The 17086-nt window shown below is 32.3% G+C and overlaps 2 protein-coding genes across 2 annotated transcripts; both read right to left on the reverse strand.

Annotated features, from left to right (window-relative positions):
- Position 1: 1 nt before the first annotated feature.
- LOC130813789 (uncharacterized) lies at positions 2 to 8527 on the reverse strand. Its single transcript, XM_057679666.1, has 8 exons — positions 8195 to 8527; positions 6294 to 6383; positions 2680 to 2762; positions 1283 to 1350; positions 1016 to 1122; positions 740 to 789; positions 557 to 639; positions 2 to 468 (listed from the first exon to the last, which is right to left on the reverse strand). The coding sequence occupies exons 2-8, from the start codon at positions 6349 to 6351 to the stop codon at positions 354 to 356; spliced, it is 564 nt and encodes a 187-aa protein (XP_057535649.1). The 5' UTR covers positions 6352 to 6383; positions 8195 to 8527; the 3' UTR covers positions 2 to 353.
- Positions 8528 to 14011: 5484 nt separating this feature from the next.
- LOC130813790 (dormancy-associated protein homolog 4) lies at positions 14012 to 16757 on the reverse strand. Its single transcript, XM_057679668.1, has 3 exons — positions 16112 to 16757; positions 14940 to 15057; positions 14012 to 14193 (listed from the first exon to the last, which is right to left on the reverse strand). Exons 1-3 carry the CDS (start codon positions 16386 to 16388, stop codon positions 14166 to 14168), a joined length of 423 nt encoding a protein of 140 aa, XP_057535651.1. The 5' UTR covers positions 16389 to 16757; the 3' UTR covers positions 14012 to 14165.
- Positions 16758 to 17086: the final 329 nt, after the last annotated feature.

The following is a 17086-nucleotide window of genomic DNA, read 5'->3' on the forward strand; positions in this document are numbered from 1 at the left end:
ATAGTGAAAATGTACAAGGGTATATCATTACATCCTTAGACCAAAAAACTGCCTCTTGATTATCTCAGGTTTATACATCTCAAAAAATCGATCCCGTCCCCGGGTACTTCGACCAACAGAAATTATTCAATAGAAGTAGTAGTCTGATATAGCTCAATAGCTATATGCTATAAAACCTCAATTTACAAAAAGCAACAGGACATTCACTGTTAAGGATTTCAATTGGTGGGTTTTTAAGCAAGAAAAAGTAAATCAGGCATACAATACAATGCCTGAGCTATCTCTATTCAACAGAAAGGTAATAGGTCGAATTAAAAACTGATTTTTCACCTGGGTATAGGTCATGAACGAATCTAATGAGGTTTTGGTTTGTATCCATCAACTGCAAAATTTCTGGTGGCCACTGGCAAAGCCAGTCGAATTCCGTCTAATTCAGGCTTTGCTTCAATTTGGCAACCCAGACGAGACCTAAACAAGAAATTTAATGAGGGCTAGAACAGAAGAGTTCTTAAGACTAATTGAAGAAAGTAGTAATTAGTAAGGACGATTTACTCACGTTTCTGTAAGCCCAAAAGCAAGATCCAACATGTCATTTTCCTCGTCGGATGGCTCTGGCAGTTTGTTGTAGTAGTCCACATCCTGAAAAAGGAACCAAGTTAAAAAGTTCGAAGTCATCGGAGTGATGAGGTGACACTACTCCTATACGAACCAAAAACCAAAAGTAAAGGAGATACCTTACCATTACAATTACATGACATGTGGAGCATGCACACGATCCTTCACATGCTCCTGTAAAGACAGAAGAACACAATTTGAAAGCAATGTCGAGAGAATACTAGGAATGCTTTGTATAAGCAAATATGGATGTGCTAAATAAAGTCATTGCGAGGAAATAGAAGCCTACTAGGCTATTCAGAATGTCTTGATGGTGACGTGGAAAAATGCTTAAATCTTGTCTACTACAAAAAATATTCGAATTCAAGGACAAAAGTACGAAAACAAGTAGATAGCTAACCTTCTAACTCAATGTCATTCGAGTGAGCAGCTTCTAACATGCTTGTGCCTACAGGAACCTTAATCTGTTTCTCTGTTCCATCCGTTTCAACAAATGTAACATTTATTCTGTACTCAAACAAGAACAGTAGATGAGTAACAGAAATGCAATTGGAGAGACAGATAGGATACTGTACACAAGGTAGAAAGAAGCATAAATACTTCCTGTCTTAACAACAAATCAAACATGGACTTCAATTACAAACATGTGAAAAGGGAAAATGCTTACGTTTGCACCTCACCCTTTCCACCCTGGGAAGGATCAACAGCAGGAGTGGTACAAAAATACCTAGGCACCTGAACAACAATCACTTGATAAGCACAACAGCGTATGAGTAGTTGTGATAGGAAATTATTCAACCTTAACAAACTTCAAACTAAACAAATAGCAATAGAAACTAGAAAAATATTTTGTGCTCAGACGAAAGAAGTTGGCGGGAAGGAGAGGGAGAAAGAGGAAGGGGTCTATCTTCCCTAGGTTGGACAAACAATTGTATAGGAAAATATTGAGGAAATTGGTGTTTCTGCAAAACTTGAACATGTTAATTACAACTACACAAAAAGCAGACAAACAAGATTGACCACTCCCACCATCAACGCAACATTCTTCCACACATTAAAATTGTAATTCCTCACAAGAAGTTCAAAAGGAGCAGAAGATTGCTCTAAAATATAGTAAATTGTCTGCCTCAGAAAAAAATGCCAGCAAGTTGCTGTCTTTCTAGTGATTTTAATAGCTTTGTTAACAAATATTATCAGAAGCAGCTAAACTTGCAGAGACAATTTTGATAAGCAGAAGATAATCACAACCATTAAACAAGCAACACCATGAGAGCATACCGATAGAAAATGTGGCTTTCTTTCTCAAAATCTTCGAATTAAATAAAAGATTTTTTTTTTCAAATAAATTATGTTACTTTAGTCCTCTACCTCTACTTCCCTAGCACAACCCAATCTCAATCAAAAAAATGAAATAAAACAATAAAATTGTCCCTCTCCCACTCTCCTCCTCCCTTTCTCATCAAAAGCTTCCATCCTAAAAATCTAAACACCCGCCTCTCATAATTCTTCTACTTCCCTTCCATTCTTAGTTGTACCTAACCTTATTATTCCCTCCCTTAATCTCTACCACATAAACAAGTAGATAATAATCAATTACATCAATTACAAACAACTTAGTTCAATTTCGTTCATTTAATGTTGTTCAGATCAATTCTGTTGAGCTATACTCAGTGCACTTCTATCAAGTTTAGTTCACTTCTGATTCAGTTCATTTTAACTCTATCCAGTTCTTGTCCATTCATCATCACTCTTACTATCTCCTTTCACTACTTCAGTCACTTCAGTTGTTAGTAGCTCTAGAGAACAGGCCCTAAGACAGCGTGCAGGGAACATGTTTAGTGGCCACTTGCACAGGTAAATTTTGTAATTCACGAAATGAAAAGAATTTACATAACAATGCCAAAAGAACCTCAAATCATCAAAAGCTTTGCCTTAACAAATGCACAAGTTCAAGAATGAGGACTACTTTATGCTTTTGGTGCTCATTATATCAATCTTGGATAGAATATCATACATGAGTTTACCAGTTTACCCGAATAATTGCAGCAAGGATTTTGAAAATACCTGCGGAGGAGATTGAAAGAAGGTGTCTATTCTGCTAGAAGATGCATGCAAAAGTCGAATCCTAGGTGTGTATTCCAGTTGCCCTACCAAAATAATAAGCTTAATGTTAGAAGTCGGATAGAAAACTCTGCATAAACTCATTTTAAAAATAACCCACAGAAGGTACTGTGATAACAAGCATAATTGTTTATCATAAATTTAAACTAAAATTTTATGATGTTTGATGATTGATGCTTTCTCATTGAGTTGCAAGAGCCTTTTGCTTTCCTCTCCCATTTGTTCCTAACCAGAGTAACAAAAGTTGCTAATTTCTTCACGGATTGAAAATAAAAAAAAATAATTATCATCAGTTTTGGACTACTTTGGTACATTTTATTAGCAAAAATGTCATTTCAAATAGTGAATCAGCTAGTTTTCACTTCTCTTACCTCATATATAAATTCAGGATTCATCCAGTAAACTTGAGCTTTACAGCCTGTTTGAAGAGAAAATAGATTGAAAGCAAGAGAAGAGAAAGAGAGCTCATTAGGAGGGTGAAGGAAACAAAAGGAACAATCTCATATCACTAGTTAAAGAGAGAATTCTTTCACAACTAAGACATACTCCCTCTATCCCTCTCAACTATCCCTCTCAATTTGCACCTCTTTCCATTTTAGGTTATCCCACTCATTTTGCACCCTTTCAATGACCCCACTTTATTTCTTTAAAGCTCATCCACAAACTTATTTTCTCTCTCCATCATAACCACTCATTCCTATCATCCACTTGTTTTTCGTCTTATTCACCAACCAAATTTCACTTTCCACTAAATTTTACCCAAAACAAAATGGGTGCATTCTCAAAGGGACGGAAGGAGTACTTGGAAGGATATAATTCTAGTGTTAGCTAGCTCCCTCGACCCTCTTGCCTTTTTCTCTTATGTTTTGAGGGAATAACGGCAAGATGACATCATTTCCATTTGCTTCTCAATCTTCAGATAAAGTATTCTAGTTAATTTTTTTGTAGATGAATGAATGTGTCATTATGGGAAAAGTTGTTGCTTTTGATGAAGGCATGGGTTTGTGGTACATTGTATGTCTAAGGCAAGTTCCAAGAGATGGAAACTGATTGTTTAAAAATATTGTGGTGTAAGATGTGCAATGACTATGTTACTAATGCCATCCCTAAACTCAAGACTCAAGAGTCAAGATATACATGAGAGCAATTGATGATACTGTAAATGTTCCATTCGTTATATAAGAACTTGAATTGTTACCACTTCCAAAATTAGTTTTATATATCCGAGCAAGTTAAAAGTAGTTAAAATTGATACTATAGCGATGAATTCTTTATCTTGTCTAGCACGTATTTAGGTACGATTTAAGGTTTGACCAAAAATAAATCTACCGATTGTAATTAAGCACCCAACATCTTACATTATTACAACTAAATTTTCCCATTCACCTTAAAATCAATTCGAAAACCTAACCTTTGATTTTGATTTGGGCTGCAATAATTGATTTTTGAAAGTTTCGAGGAAAAATTGATTTGAAAACCTAGATAGTTTAGAAAATGGGCAAAAGTTAAGTGGAGAGAGAAAAAGTAGAGCTTTACAAAAGAGGAACTACCAAAAATTATAATAAAGGCCTAATTTTACTATTCAACACAGAAATATAAATGTCAAAAAAGGGTCTAAGAGTCGGGCCTACTTGAACCAATACCCTTTAAGTTTTTATCGGATCGGACCCTTAAAGTCCAAAAAAATGACCCTTACCCATAAAAAAAGAGTAGGATCAAATAGGGTCTAGGTAGGGTCTTGGACACTTGCCCATCCCTAGTTCCCTACACGTCATACACCTTCAATCTCATCTCTAACACATTAGGGATGGCAATGGGTCGGACTCGGCTCGGATTATACATACTCCGACTTTGCTCCGGATTTTAGTCGAACCTTTTTTTTCAGTCCACCTCCACTCGGAGTCGGATTATGCATACTTCAAGTTTGCCCCGACTCGGACTCTCGGACCTCCAACGGAGTCGGATTATTATCAAACTTTATCGTTGTGATATTGTACTAATGATTTAAAGCATACGAAGTTAACAAAATATATTTTTCAAATACAATTTAGCAAAGAAATATGTACTTTGGATTTAAGTTTAACATGAGAAATATTCCTAATACTACATTTTAACAAAATTTTCTCGCATTTTAATTTGGCGTATTTTATTTCTCTTGATCTGATTTGTCGTATTTTGATTGATTGATCTAAATAAAAATACTAAATAGTTTTTCAAAATCGAAAATTACAATTAGTATGAGAGAGAGCTTAAATTAGTCACGTCTAGAGTGAAACAAAATATTGGGTTAAAAGTCAAATTCAAAGTCGGATTTCCTTCAGGGTCGGAGTCGGGTCGGAATGTCGGATTTTTAATAAGATCCAACTCCAGTCCGTCTCTAACTCGGATTCGAATCGTGAAGTCGGATAACCTTTTCCTCGGACTCGAATCGTATTATTTTCCTCGGATCGAGTCGGACTAGGGTCGGATTCAGACTGAATTGCCATCCCTACACATTGTTCAATTGTTCTCAACATAATGATTTAGAAGAGAAATGTTTTGAGCTCTTCTCCTCTCGTGCTCCTCTACCTTTCCCTTCCCTCTCTTCCCTTACTAAGTTCCTTTCCCTATCAGTTCTGTCGAAACAAGTTCTCAAGAACATCTTAAAAGCTAAAAAAATTTTGTAGTTATTTATTGATCATATATCTATAACCATTCTAATTGTTTGGGAGAAAAAGGTGTTATGAGAAGACTTAAACTAGTCAAAATAAACCTCCATCTCCCTAATGCTATCTACATTTTCAAAATACAATGCCATCAGAGTTTTGTTCCTCTTTGTCTATCCATTATTTTGTTCTCAAATAAAACTCAGTTTTCTGGTGCTTCTCTTTACATGGTGATTAATGACCATGTTTTTTCTTTTAAGTGTTAATTTCTTAGTTTAGCATCCTCATATCTCAATATCCAAATCTGTTTCTTTAGAACAAAAATATGATCCTTCCAAAATGAAACCACTTGGAATATGAAAGAGTGAAAAAGTTTCTTCGTTATCGTGGAATATGAAGTCTCCAATACATGCAATGTATTGATGCAAGGTTAATGGAGAGGGATCCGCTTGTTGTGGATTAATCATTGTTTGCATCATGGCCCTCATTTTAGTCTAGAGTGCAGACTTCTGTGTAACTATACCTTTGTTATGAGTATTCTAATCTTTTCTAGAGACTATCTTCAACAAAATAAAGCAAATTTCAAACCATGGCTAACACTAGAAAAAACTGTATACCATTTCAATCTTCAAGAAAGAACAATTGACATGAGGAGACACTGCTTGGTCTCTCAGCATCTCAACATACTCCCTGATCTTTAAATATTCATTGTTGTATCACACAAATTCATAGTGTAAACTTTCATCATTAGGTTGATAGCTTAATCATATATGAAAAATGTATTTATCAATACTCAAATATTGATGAGTAAGGCAGAAACGGAACAGGGATCACACCATATATTAGCAGTAACCAATATTGAAAGTCTTAATTAATAAACAATTGTGCTAACTTAATGATTCAAAAACAAACCTCGAGCTAATTTCTTGATTGTCCGAGCTCCAAGACTCGAAATTCTAGAAACCCACATAATATCTGGTGGGTTACTCAAACACTTACAATCTGAAAAGAGCATAAAAGAACAAAATTGATCCAGCAAATCAAAAAATTCATATTACGTAAACAGTTTTCTCAAGTCTCGACCAATAAGTCTAGTATAGAGCAATTGAAATTGCAGAAATGGGCAGTTCAAGCATGCAAAAGACAACAACTTTGGCATAAAACCAAATATGGCTCTTGGGAAAAAGTGAGAAAGTTAACAATCATTACCTAACCCAAGTATTAAAAATTAGAGAAATATGACACTGAATACAAAATCATAAGTCCTTCATCGAATTTGTAACATTCATAAAAAATAAAATACAAAACATGAACGAATTCATATTACGACCCTGCATAATCTGAAGAAATTAAGCACAAAAAAACCAAAGCTAACATTTCTAGACAACTTAAAATTGAAAAATCAAGCCATAAATTAATGATTACAAGTTGAAACTCACAATTCAAATTTTCATATTTTTAGGAAGTAATAAAACAAATACGGATGAGAAAACATTCATTGGAAAAGGAGTACCAACAACGAATTCGCAACTTACCCATATCTCCATTTCATCACGTCATCTTTCCATCATACAATCCATTGTGGTCTAGTTTTTCCATATTTGCATGATTGAATTGGCTTTCGAGATTGATTTTTTAAGTGCAATAGGCAAATTACTTTCTTCATTTAAAGACTTTGTCACTGTTTAAGTGGTTTACCTTCAAACACATATGACTGATATGAGTGTGGTGGACTTTTGGGAATGCACATACCCCTAAGTGAGGTTTGCTCGCCTTTTGTGTCTAACCTTGGGAATATCCATACCTTAAAACACGGTAATAGGGAGCCAAACCCTAGCTCGCCTTATCTTATTAATTTCAAAACCAAAACTTTCACTTACGCAATTTTTTTCCATCTTTAAATTTATTCAAAACCTTTCCCAAAATACCGTGTTCCCTTGTCAAACAATTGAGATATGACCCCGTACTCGCCATCTATCCAAGTTATAACTGCGTAGAATGGGTGCTTTAAATTGAAAGAAAATTGCTTCGCAACCGAGAATTGGTATTTCAATGACTACTAAATCTGGGTGTTGCCGCTGCCCTTAAGCATCCCCTGAGACACACCCAAACAGCAGCCAAACCAATCCTAGAACAACCCTTAAACCACCCCGAATAGCCCTACACATCCAAAAACAACTATCCAAGCACCCAAAAACAATCCCCAAGACACACAGGGCAATCACCAAGATCGCCCCAACAACAACTCTTAAAACAGTCCAGAACAAACTTTACCTGCAGCCCTAAACAACACCAAAAACAATCCCATCACGCAGCTGTACACAAAACCTGCAGAACTCATATCCACAACACTAAAACCTGCAGCCCGATCTAGACTCGACAACCTTGAACCGCGGACCCTGCCTAGGACCCCAGATCCCACTGTCAGACCCATAACCCGAAATTTAAACCCAGAAAACCAGAACAAAACCTCCTTCCTCACGCTTTTATCACTGAGCTCATCACCAGAATCATGGCCACGCACAACCCCAACACCCAATTTAAGCATAAACTCCACAAAATCAGAAAATAGTCCCAGAAAAAACTCCATTTCAATTATAGTCCAACACAACAATTATTCATAGAGACTCAACATAATAAATATTAAACTAATTCTTAGATCTAATACCAATTTCCAACAACGTCAACATGCAATCACATTATACTAATATACACATTAAGAATTTTAAGAAGTAATTTCAGAAATTTTTAAACCACTTTTGAAATTCATTAGTTACCATTAACCTTTAAAAGTTTTGGGTGGGATTGTGTACCTTGAAATGGGAGGAGAAAAAAAGAAATGGTGAAGGTGACTGCGATAGATGTTATTGACGGGGCTGACTGGGCGTAAGGCAAGGGAGGTTCGCGGGTGGCTGAGCAGCGGCTTCTGCTGGCGTCGCGTACGTCTAGGCTTCAGGTTTCTGGCGCGGTGACTGGCGGTTATTGGAGCAGAAGTTGAGTGGTTGGTGGCGCCTGGCGGCTGAAGTGGGCTGGCGTAAGTGATGGTCGCTGTTGGTTTGATGAGTTCGTGAATAAGGTGATAGAGTATGGTTGAGGAAGGGAAATGAGATGTTTTTAAAAAAAAATTAAATTTGTTTTTGAGATTAAATTTTTTTTTTTTTTTAACTTTCTGTTTTTTTATTTTTCATGGAAATCAAAGTTGTTTTCTTATTGCCACAATAATTAGTGTGTTGTGATTTATATTAATAAAAAAAATATTACATGTAAAATTTTAGATTTGTTTCTAATGAAGCAAGATACTTTTTTATAATTTATTATTATTACCTTTATCAAATTTCTAAATCCTAAATAATTTTCTCACTATTTTTTATCCATTAATGAAAAATAAATCATCTTTAATCTTGATTTCTAAGAACAATAAATTTTAGATTAGTTGCTAAGAACATTTCAAGAGATGTTCAAAATATATCCAATGATAACAAATTGAAACTTAAACAAAATCAACAAACTAACAAACACTAAAAATCTAAATCAAATACATCTTCCTCATAAAGATCTTCACCATCTTCTGTATAGTTCTCAATTTCTCATCATCACTAAAATCCTCTTCCTCCTCCACATCAATTAAATCAACATCAGGAATAGCATCCTCATAACTCATAACTAAATCAACATTAAGTCTGAATCGTCGCTTTATATTAAGATGATGTGAACCGTTATAACTCAAAGTTAGTTGGTGCAATGAAACAGTCGACATAATCCTTTTATTCTTTGCCGATGGAAAAACTTGTGTTATTGTTGAATTGACGATTATGCTTGGTGTTGAATGAGATGTGTACGTGCTAGAAGTAATTGAAAACTTGTCGTGAATGGATGATAGTGGTTACTTTGGTTTCTAGCTAGTATGACAGAGCAGTTAAGAGAACTTATGATTTCTATTCTTAACTTGTATAGGTTCCCAGTTTATAAGAGGAAAGTAGACCCTTAATTGGGTGATTTTTGTAATTTGTGGTCGTGCAGTGACACTTGCAGGTACGTACACGCAGTAATTTATCATCATGTTTATCGTTACAAAGCACTATCAATATTTCATGATTATATACATCGTATTAGAATTATAGAGCGCCAGAAAGTAAACTATGTTAGTGTATAGTCATAATAGTGATATAGGCAAGTAGAATGAAAACATTAGGAGACTATGAGAACAGATTTCTAAATAGTAAAGAACGCACCATGGTTGTGTGTGGTATTGAAGTGATTTCCTACTTATTGAGCCTTGATTTATGATTAGTTGGCGTGACTCAACTAGATTATGTCCGGTTGATTTAATAGTCCCCTAGGTGAGGTTCGACGGGACCACCGTAAGGGGGGTATGAGCATGCTTGGGTCACTGGGCGCCGGATGGACGATACCGTCCCTTGACCGAGGTGATACCATGCGGGCCTTGCAAACCCCAATATGGTGGTCTCTTCACTAGTTTAGTACCCCAGTGTGTTAGTTTTTTTTTCCGAAGGTAGGACCCGAGAGGGTCAGCTGGAGGGGGCATGAGCTCATACTTTGTCATGGGCGCCGGATGGCCGATAACGCCCATGGCCGTGTCACTATGCCACGAATAGAGAAAGGATCCACTACCTTTGAATATTTTTCGAGAGATTAGTAGTTTGAAAGAGAAATTATGAGTAAATACAGGTGTTTAGACAGATAAGTAGACTCGCTATTGCCATACTATATTGTTGTCTATAGATTTGTTCAATGACTCTAATTGTTATAAGTTCATTAATTACTGATGTGTATGTGTTTGTTATTATTTGCTCATGATTCTCTATGATGTTCTTGCTATGACACTTCTGACTATGGTCATTATGTTGAGCAACATGAGGATCATAGCTTGACATGACAGTTATAGGAGCTTCTTTTGCGTTGCATTGGGGGAAAGAGCGGAGTACGGTCGTATCAACTGTATACAAATTGTATAATGCTTGTAGCTTCTATATTACTTGTAAAGTTTTCTTTTGGGATTGTATAATTTCCTTTGTATAGAGTCATGTGACTCCTTGTATGATCTATAGTTCCGCTGCGTAGTTTTTGGATGTACAATAGTGAGAATACTCCTTTAGTATCCGTTAGATCGATGCGTTACCACTGGAACCACGATCCTCATCAGAATTGATGATTTGAGAAGCCGACGATGATTCTTTCCGTCGTGACGTATTCTTGAAGGCATTAAAGGCCTTAGATTATTTTGTTATGTTATCCATTTATATATTCTTGTCACATTCTCAGTTTTCGGCAGAGATGCTACCGAAATTTCTACTTACTCAACCTTTTCGATTAATCTTTAGCGTTTATTTTAAGTATTTTTCCTATTCTTTTTATGTAACACCCAAATTTCCTCCCTTCCTTCACGATTCTGATTTCGTTTAAGGGGTTGGAAATTTAGGGATGTTACACTTTGTTTTTCAAAATTAATGTACCATGTCGAATCAAATACATTTTATGTTTTACCTAAGTCTCAACTCAACATACTAGTATTAGTAGTATATCACCCTCCCCTAAGACTTTTTTTGTTGGTGGCGAAAGTTGAACAAAATTTTAAGGGGACGCAATTAGCAAAAAAAATAAATTCGAATAAAATATAGCCAATCAATACAATCAAAAATTATTATGTAAATTTTAAATCAAAGTAAAGCTCGACGCACTTTTAGCATTTTTAAATTATCTATAATGTCATTGACACTGTATGTCTTTGCTATTTGGCTCTAAATGTGTATTACTGAACTATCAATAAGAAAATCGTTGCCCATTTTGTTACCACATCTTTTTTTTTACCATCTTTATATTTAATTTGTATGGCTTTTTAGTGATTAAAGTATTCACTTATTCAAACTAATTATTAAATAAAGATAAAAAAATTCAAATAAAAATATAAAACAAACATTTATCCTTCAATTATGGATGATAAGTTTAATATTTTTATTTTGTCAATTTCTCTTAATTGCTTGCTTCATTTTTTGTTTTTTTTAGTTGTTAAATGATAACTTCATTCCTAATTTGAGAATCTATTATTATTTATAAGATTTTTAAAATTTTTTTAGTTATTCTCTTCTTTTAATTATGTTGTTTTTATTTATTAGATTGAAATTATAAAAAATATAAAATGACGAAAATCTGGGGCGGGAAGCCCCAACCCGCCCCCACAAAGTTCCGTCATTGTTTTTTGTGGGACTTTTCCCTGCCCAAGGCTTAATCTCCGACCTTTATTAATTTTCATTTTCCTCAAATAAATAAGATACCTTTTATTATCTTACTCAAAAATTCCAATTAAAAAATTGATCTTTTGATATTTTTATCAGCCACTTGTACTTGCTGCAAATATGAGTGTCATGTTTACTTGTCCATTGGGTGTAGTAAGGAGGCATTTTACTTTATGACTTGACTACAAAACATCCATGTGAATTTTTAAAATATTTCGTACACTTTACTGAAAATAGCAAATTTAACTCTTAATTTATATTTTGTTTTAATCTATAGATTAAAATATAGTCAAGTGATGATATGTTGTTTAATTTATCTCAATGTAAAAATTATTAATATTTACTTTTTATAATATTTTATTATATATAATAAAAAATATTAAAAGCATTGAATAAGTATATTAGATAGCATGAAAAAATAAATATACTATTTTCATTGAATTGGAGGGAGTATTAGGATATGAATGCAATGATGCTTTATATTTACAGTTGGTAGTACCTTTTTCTTTAGTTTATTAAGTTAATTTTAATTTAAGTTTTTAAATTTTAGAATTAATTTATGTCATGTTTGAGAACTATGATTTTATTTGAAAATTTAAAATTGGCTTAAATTTATTATTTGGCAAATTAAAAATTTTTATATTTGGATTTGGATTAAATTTCACCATTATTTTTAAAGTAGCTAAAGTTGAGGATGACAAGGAATGACTATTCAAAACTTGTCATTTTCAAATTCTTCATTTATGATTTCATAATTGAAATTTATAATTTAAAATGAAATGCTTGTTGCCAAACACTACATTAGATTATTTATTAATATTTTGTATTTTAGGTTGCTTTAGTTTTTATGTCAAAATATTTGGCAAAATAGTTTAGAGATGGTTGTAAGTTTGGTCGTTAGAGTCAGTAAGTTGTTAGCATCATGGCTCACGATAAAGGGATCAGGGATGTAAGCAAAGTCGATCAAGTAATGGACCTCCTCGACACATCATGGCATCACGACACAATAGCTCGTATCGACAAGGTTGTCCAACAGCAGCTCAATTTCATCGCATCAACTTCAGTACACAACTGCCACCGTCAAGGCAACGCTACCCAGTCCACATCGAGCTTTGGTACATGGCAGCCGCAGCAGCAACACACCTACGAGGCAGCAACAAATTGAAATTTTTGAGTAGTTGAATTTGTGTTTTTCGTCATTGTTTAATTACCATATTGAGAATACATTGTAAATGAATGGTTATTGTAGCCACCATAAAGGCTACGATAGCCACAAAATCAGATGACTTTTGATTTAACTTTACCAGCACTTTTAAATTACTACAAAACTAAGTATCAATCATTACAAATTCATTTTAACTATTGTTAATTATTTCGATTAAATTTAAAATTATCATTAAATTAAGATTTTTTTGATGATGCGTATATGTAACATGCGCCCCACCAACTAGTGTATTGAAAATAGGAGGGCTTTCATTAGAAGATCTAGGCGTACAATTTGTTACCACTTTTTTAATATAAGTGCATGCCAAGAAAAACGAATTACTAACTTAGTATTTTAAATCTATAATTTTTTCTGAAAATAATACTTGCTCTTCTTCTAAAAATTTGATTTTCATGATATTACAACTAATTAGATATTTAAAAAGTCATCTAAATAAGCATAAGAAAAGTTAACATTTACTCTATTTACAAATAAATACTAGCCAACTAACTATTTAAGACTAAAAACCGAATCAAAATGAAGAACAAGTCAATTTTCATTTTTATTTTAAGAAAAAAAAAATCCTCCCCTATTAGCAGCTCAAGAAAGCAAAATGAAGTGATAAAATCTAAATTACCAACCACTTAGTTTTTTTTTTTTATTAAAACTCCATCCACATCAAGATGCAACTTTCAAAGTTTCAACTAATACCCCAATCGATGATTACTTCTTTTGATGTAATAATAATCTTTCATTGATAAAAAATTTTAGACATTCTATTTTTCTGATCTCTTTTAAAATGAGGTTCTGTATTATACTAAAATATAAAAAAAAAATTCACTTTAAGAAAAATAATTTAAGACTAAATGTATTGTAACATTATATTACTCAGATATAAAAAAATGTTTATTTGCAAATAAATCACTTAAAAAGTGTTGCTCAAAACCTAGTCTAGTACCATTTGATATTTAAGCCTTTTATTTCGGAGGACTCTAGGCAATTGGCTACCCGAGATATTCCAAGAACTGACATGAATATTTTGATACATTTTATTTTTTTTTTACATCATTTAATTTATTGATTTAATCATTAATATCTTAAATCATATATAATAAAATTTATAAAAGGTTGATATTGATAATCGTACATTGAGCTCGACGAATCAAACAAGATTATACTAACTATATTATATATATATTATAGATTAATATCTGGATACAATATAAATCAAGACATATTATAAACAGTGCCGAAAACGCAATTGTTCGATAATGCGTAGGGCAAACTGAGTACATCTTATTAAATATTGTCACTACTCCATTGTCGTCAACGATCCAAAGCACTTATCAAAATCCTGTTACAACACCATTATCAAATATCAATTATCATTCTTCTCTATAAAAAATGGTTAAAAGAAATGGTAATCATCATTTACATCTACCTTTATTTAGATATTTGTAATTACAATTTGAGTCCCAATTAAAAAGACTATATTTTTTTAATTATTAAGGATAAAACTATAAAATAAGCGGCAGATCTAAAATGTTATTTATAGAATTTTATTTAAAACAAAAATAATTTATAAATTTAAGAAAATGATATATACAGCCCTAAGGACTATATATAAGAAAGATTCTCATATTTTATTTATATAATTTAATATTATTTTGTTTAGAAAACATAAGAATTTAATTATACTTTATTATTTTAACTTTTATTTTTTTGGAAAGTTAAAATAAATATATAAAATATCAATTATCTTTTAATTTTTAAATTAAATTCTTTTAAAAAGTTAAAATTATTGGTGATTAAGAGAAATTTTTAATTTTTATGTACCTGTAAATATCATTACCCATAATTTTATAAGTTTGAACCTAATTACCATTTTCCAATATTTTATCCGATTCACTACAAAAGAAGTACCAAAATTAAAAAAAGTAATTTTAATATATATTGAAAACAAGAAGAAATTTTGTTTATAAACTTATGAAATGAATCACAAAGACCAAAGTCCAAAATCAATACTCTTAACTGGAAATAATTTGGGTAGAAAAACCAACCAAATCTTTTCAATAAATAAAAAAGAAAAAGAAGAAATACCAATCATAAACGGTGGGACCAGTTGCGTTAGCATGCTCCGAAGCTTCGACCGTCGTCGGCTTTTTTCGGATGAATCTCTTCAAATGATCCGGATCTGGATCTTTACCCGTACCTCCAGCTGTGGATTAGTTTCCATGCAACATTATTATTATTATTATTATTATTATTATTATCCCATGTATTAATTAATATATAATAATACTCATTTAAATTTAATATTCCTATATTCCTATTAGAACTCAATACCACTAGCTAGCTATTTGATATTTCATTTATTTTTTTATCTATAAAATTTATTATTTAACTATAAAATTTCTAAAAGACAACGAACAAAAGGTAAAACTTTTAAAATTAAATTTTCCTAATTTAGTGCGTGGACTAAGTCCACACAACACTTATGACTTACACTTGTGTGGGTTATAGTTACACTCTTGAGTCGTAGTAATACTAAAATATTTTTTTATATTTTAATCAAATGTCCCATTGTTTATTGGCGACTTCTTTCACTTATGTATATTTTCATTGAATTTAATAATTTACACAATTGTATTACATTAACAAATTATTGCGAAAACATTTCTTATAAATAGATTTAATAATTTAAGTATCCAACTAGTACAATTATTAGAATATAAATTTCTTATTTTGAGTTTGTACACTTTTACCCTTATTCTCCTAACTATATGCTATTTAAAAAAAAATTAGTAGGGAGTAGTATAATTATGTGATTTTTCTATTTAGAAAAAATTCCTAATTTAACCACAGAAAAAAACAATATAAGAAATTAGAAATTATGATAAGGTTTTATCATTAAACTGAACATTAATAATTTCACAAAATTTAATCTAAAACAATCACCATACAGGACCAACAATCACCATCACAACATAATTTTTCAATCTAATTTACTTTGGAACATTGAAAATAATTACACTATTTACTTATTTATTTTAAATTGTGATTAATTATTAATCTATAAAGTAAAATATAATCGAGCGGAATCTTATTTGATTCGTCTCGATACAAAGATTATTAATATTAAATTTTTATAATATTTTATTATATATAATTAGAGATATTACGAGTTAAATTACTGTATTAGACCGCGTAAAAGACAAATATTACTAACGAGCAAGTATAAAAAATAAATATAAAGGAAAAGAAAAACTAACGTGAAAAAGGGGATGAGGGCCCACTAGAGTTGGAAGGAGAAGAAGCAGGAGATCCAGGGTCAACAGATAGACTCTTGCTACGAAGAATAGTTATGCTGCGTGAAACAGGAACCGTCTGATCATCATGATCGCCATGATAACGATTATCAACATCAACAATGGGGTGATTTGGTGATCGGACGGCTGATAATGAATTATACTTTCGAAGTCTAGCTAGACCCTTTTCTGGAGCTGGTCCGGCCAATGTTTCATCCCATAGCTTGTCTAGAAAACCCATCGTTAATAATTCTCTTAAATGTTTTTTTTTAATTAAAAAGAAAATATTTTTATAGCAAAATAATATTAATTTCAATATATATATTGAAGAAAATTCACAGAAAATAATTAAGTAATTTTCTTTGTTCCATTTCTTGAAATGGGAAGGTGTTTGAAATTATGTGAAAATTAGTGGAGTGGGAAAAGTGTTTGGGGGAAGAAGAGAAGGGAAGTTATATAGAAGGAAAATGAGGTGTTGAGGATAAGATTTTGTTGGATAAAGTGGCCGTTTTTGAAAGGTTATTGTCATTAGCCATTAAATTATTTAGTAGGTATGATTTGGAATTTTTTAATCTAAATTAGAATTTGACATCTAGATTAGAGAGTTAATTAATAATTACATCATGTCAACATGTAATTTTCTTATCTTGTGTTTGGATAAGATTGTATTAAAAAAGAAAATGAGAAAGGGGAGGGAAGGATAAGTTTGGGGAGAGAAAGTGCACTAAATTCATAAAATCTCTGGAATCAAGCCCATTAAAGCTTGATATCTATGTACTTATATTATTTTTAATGCCTATTTAATATTATTTTTAATTTCTACTTACTATACCCTTAGTGTCTAGTTACAATACTTATGTATCCTTAATGTCTACTTACATCATCTTTAATGCCAATTTACATCATTATTAGTGTCTACTTAACATATCTTAAATGCCT

Source organism: Amaranthus tricolor, chromosome 5 (genome assembly GCF_026212465.1).
Source record: "Amaranthus tricolor cultivar Red isolate AtriRed21 chromosome 5, ASM2621246v1, whole genome shotgun sequence".
Classification (NCBI taxonomy): Eukaryota; Viridiplantae; Streptophyta; class Magnoliopsida; order Caryophyllales; family Amaranthaceae; genus Amaranthus; species Amaranthus tricolor.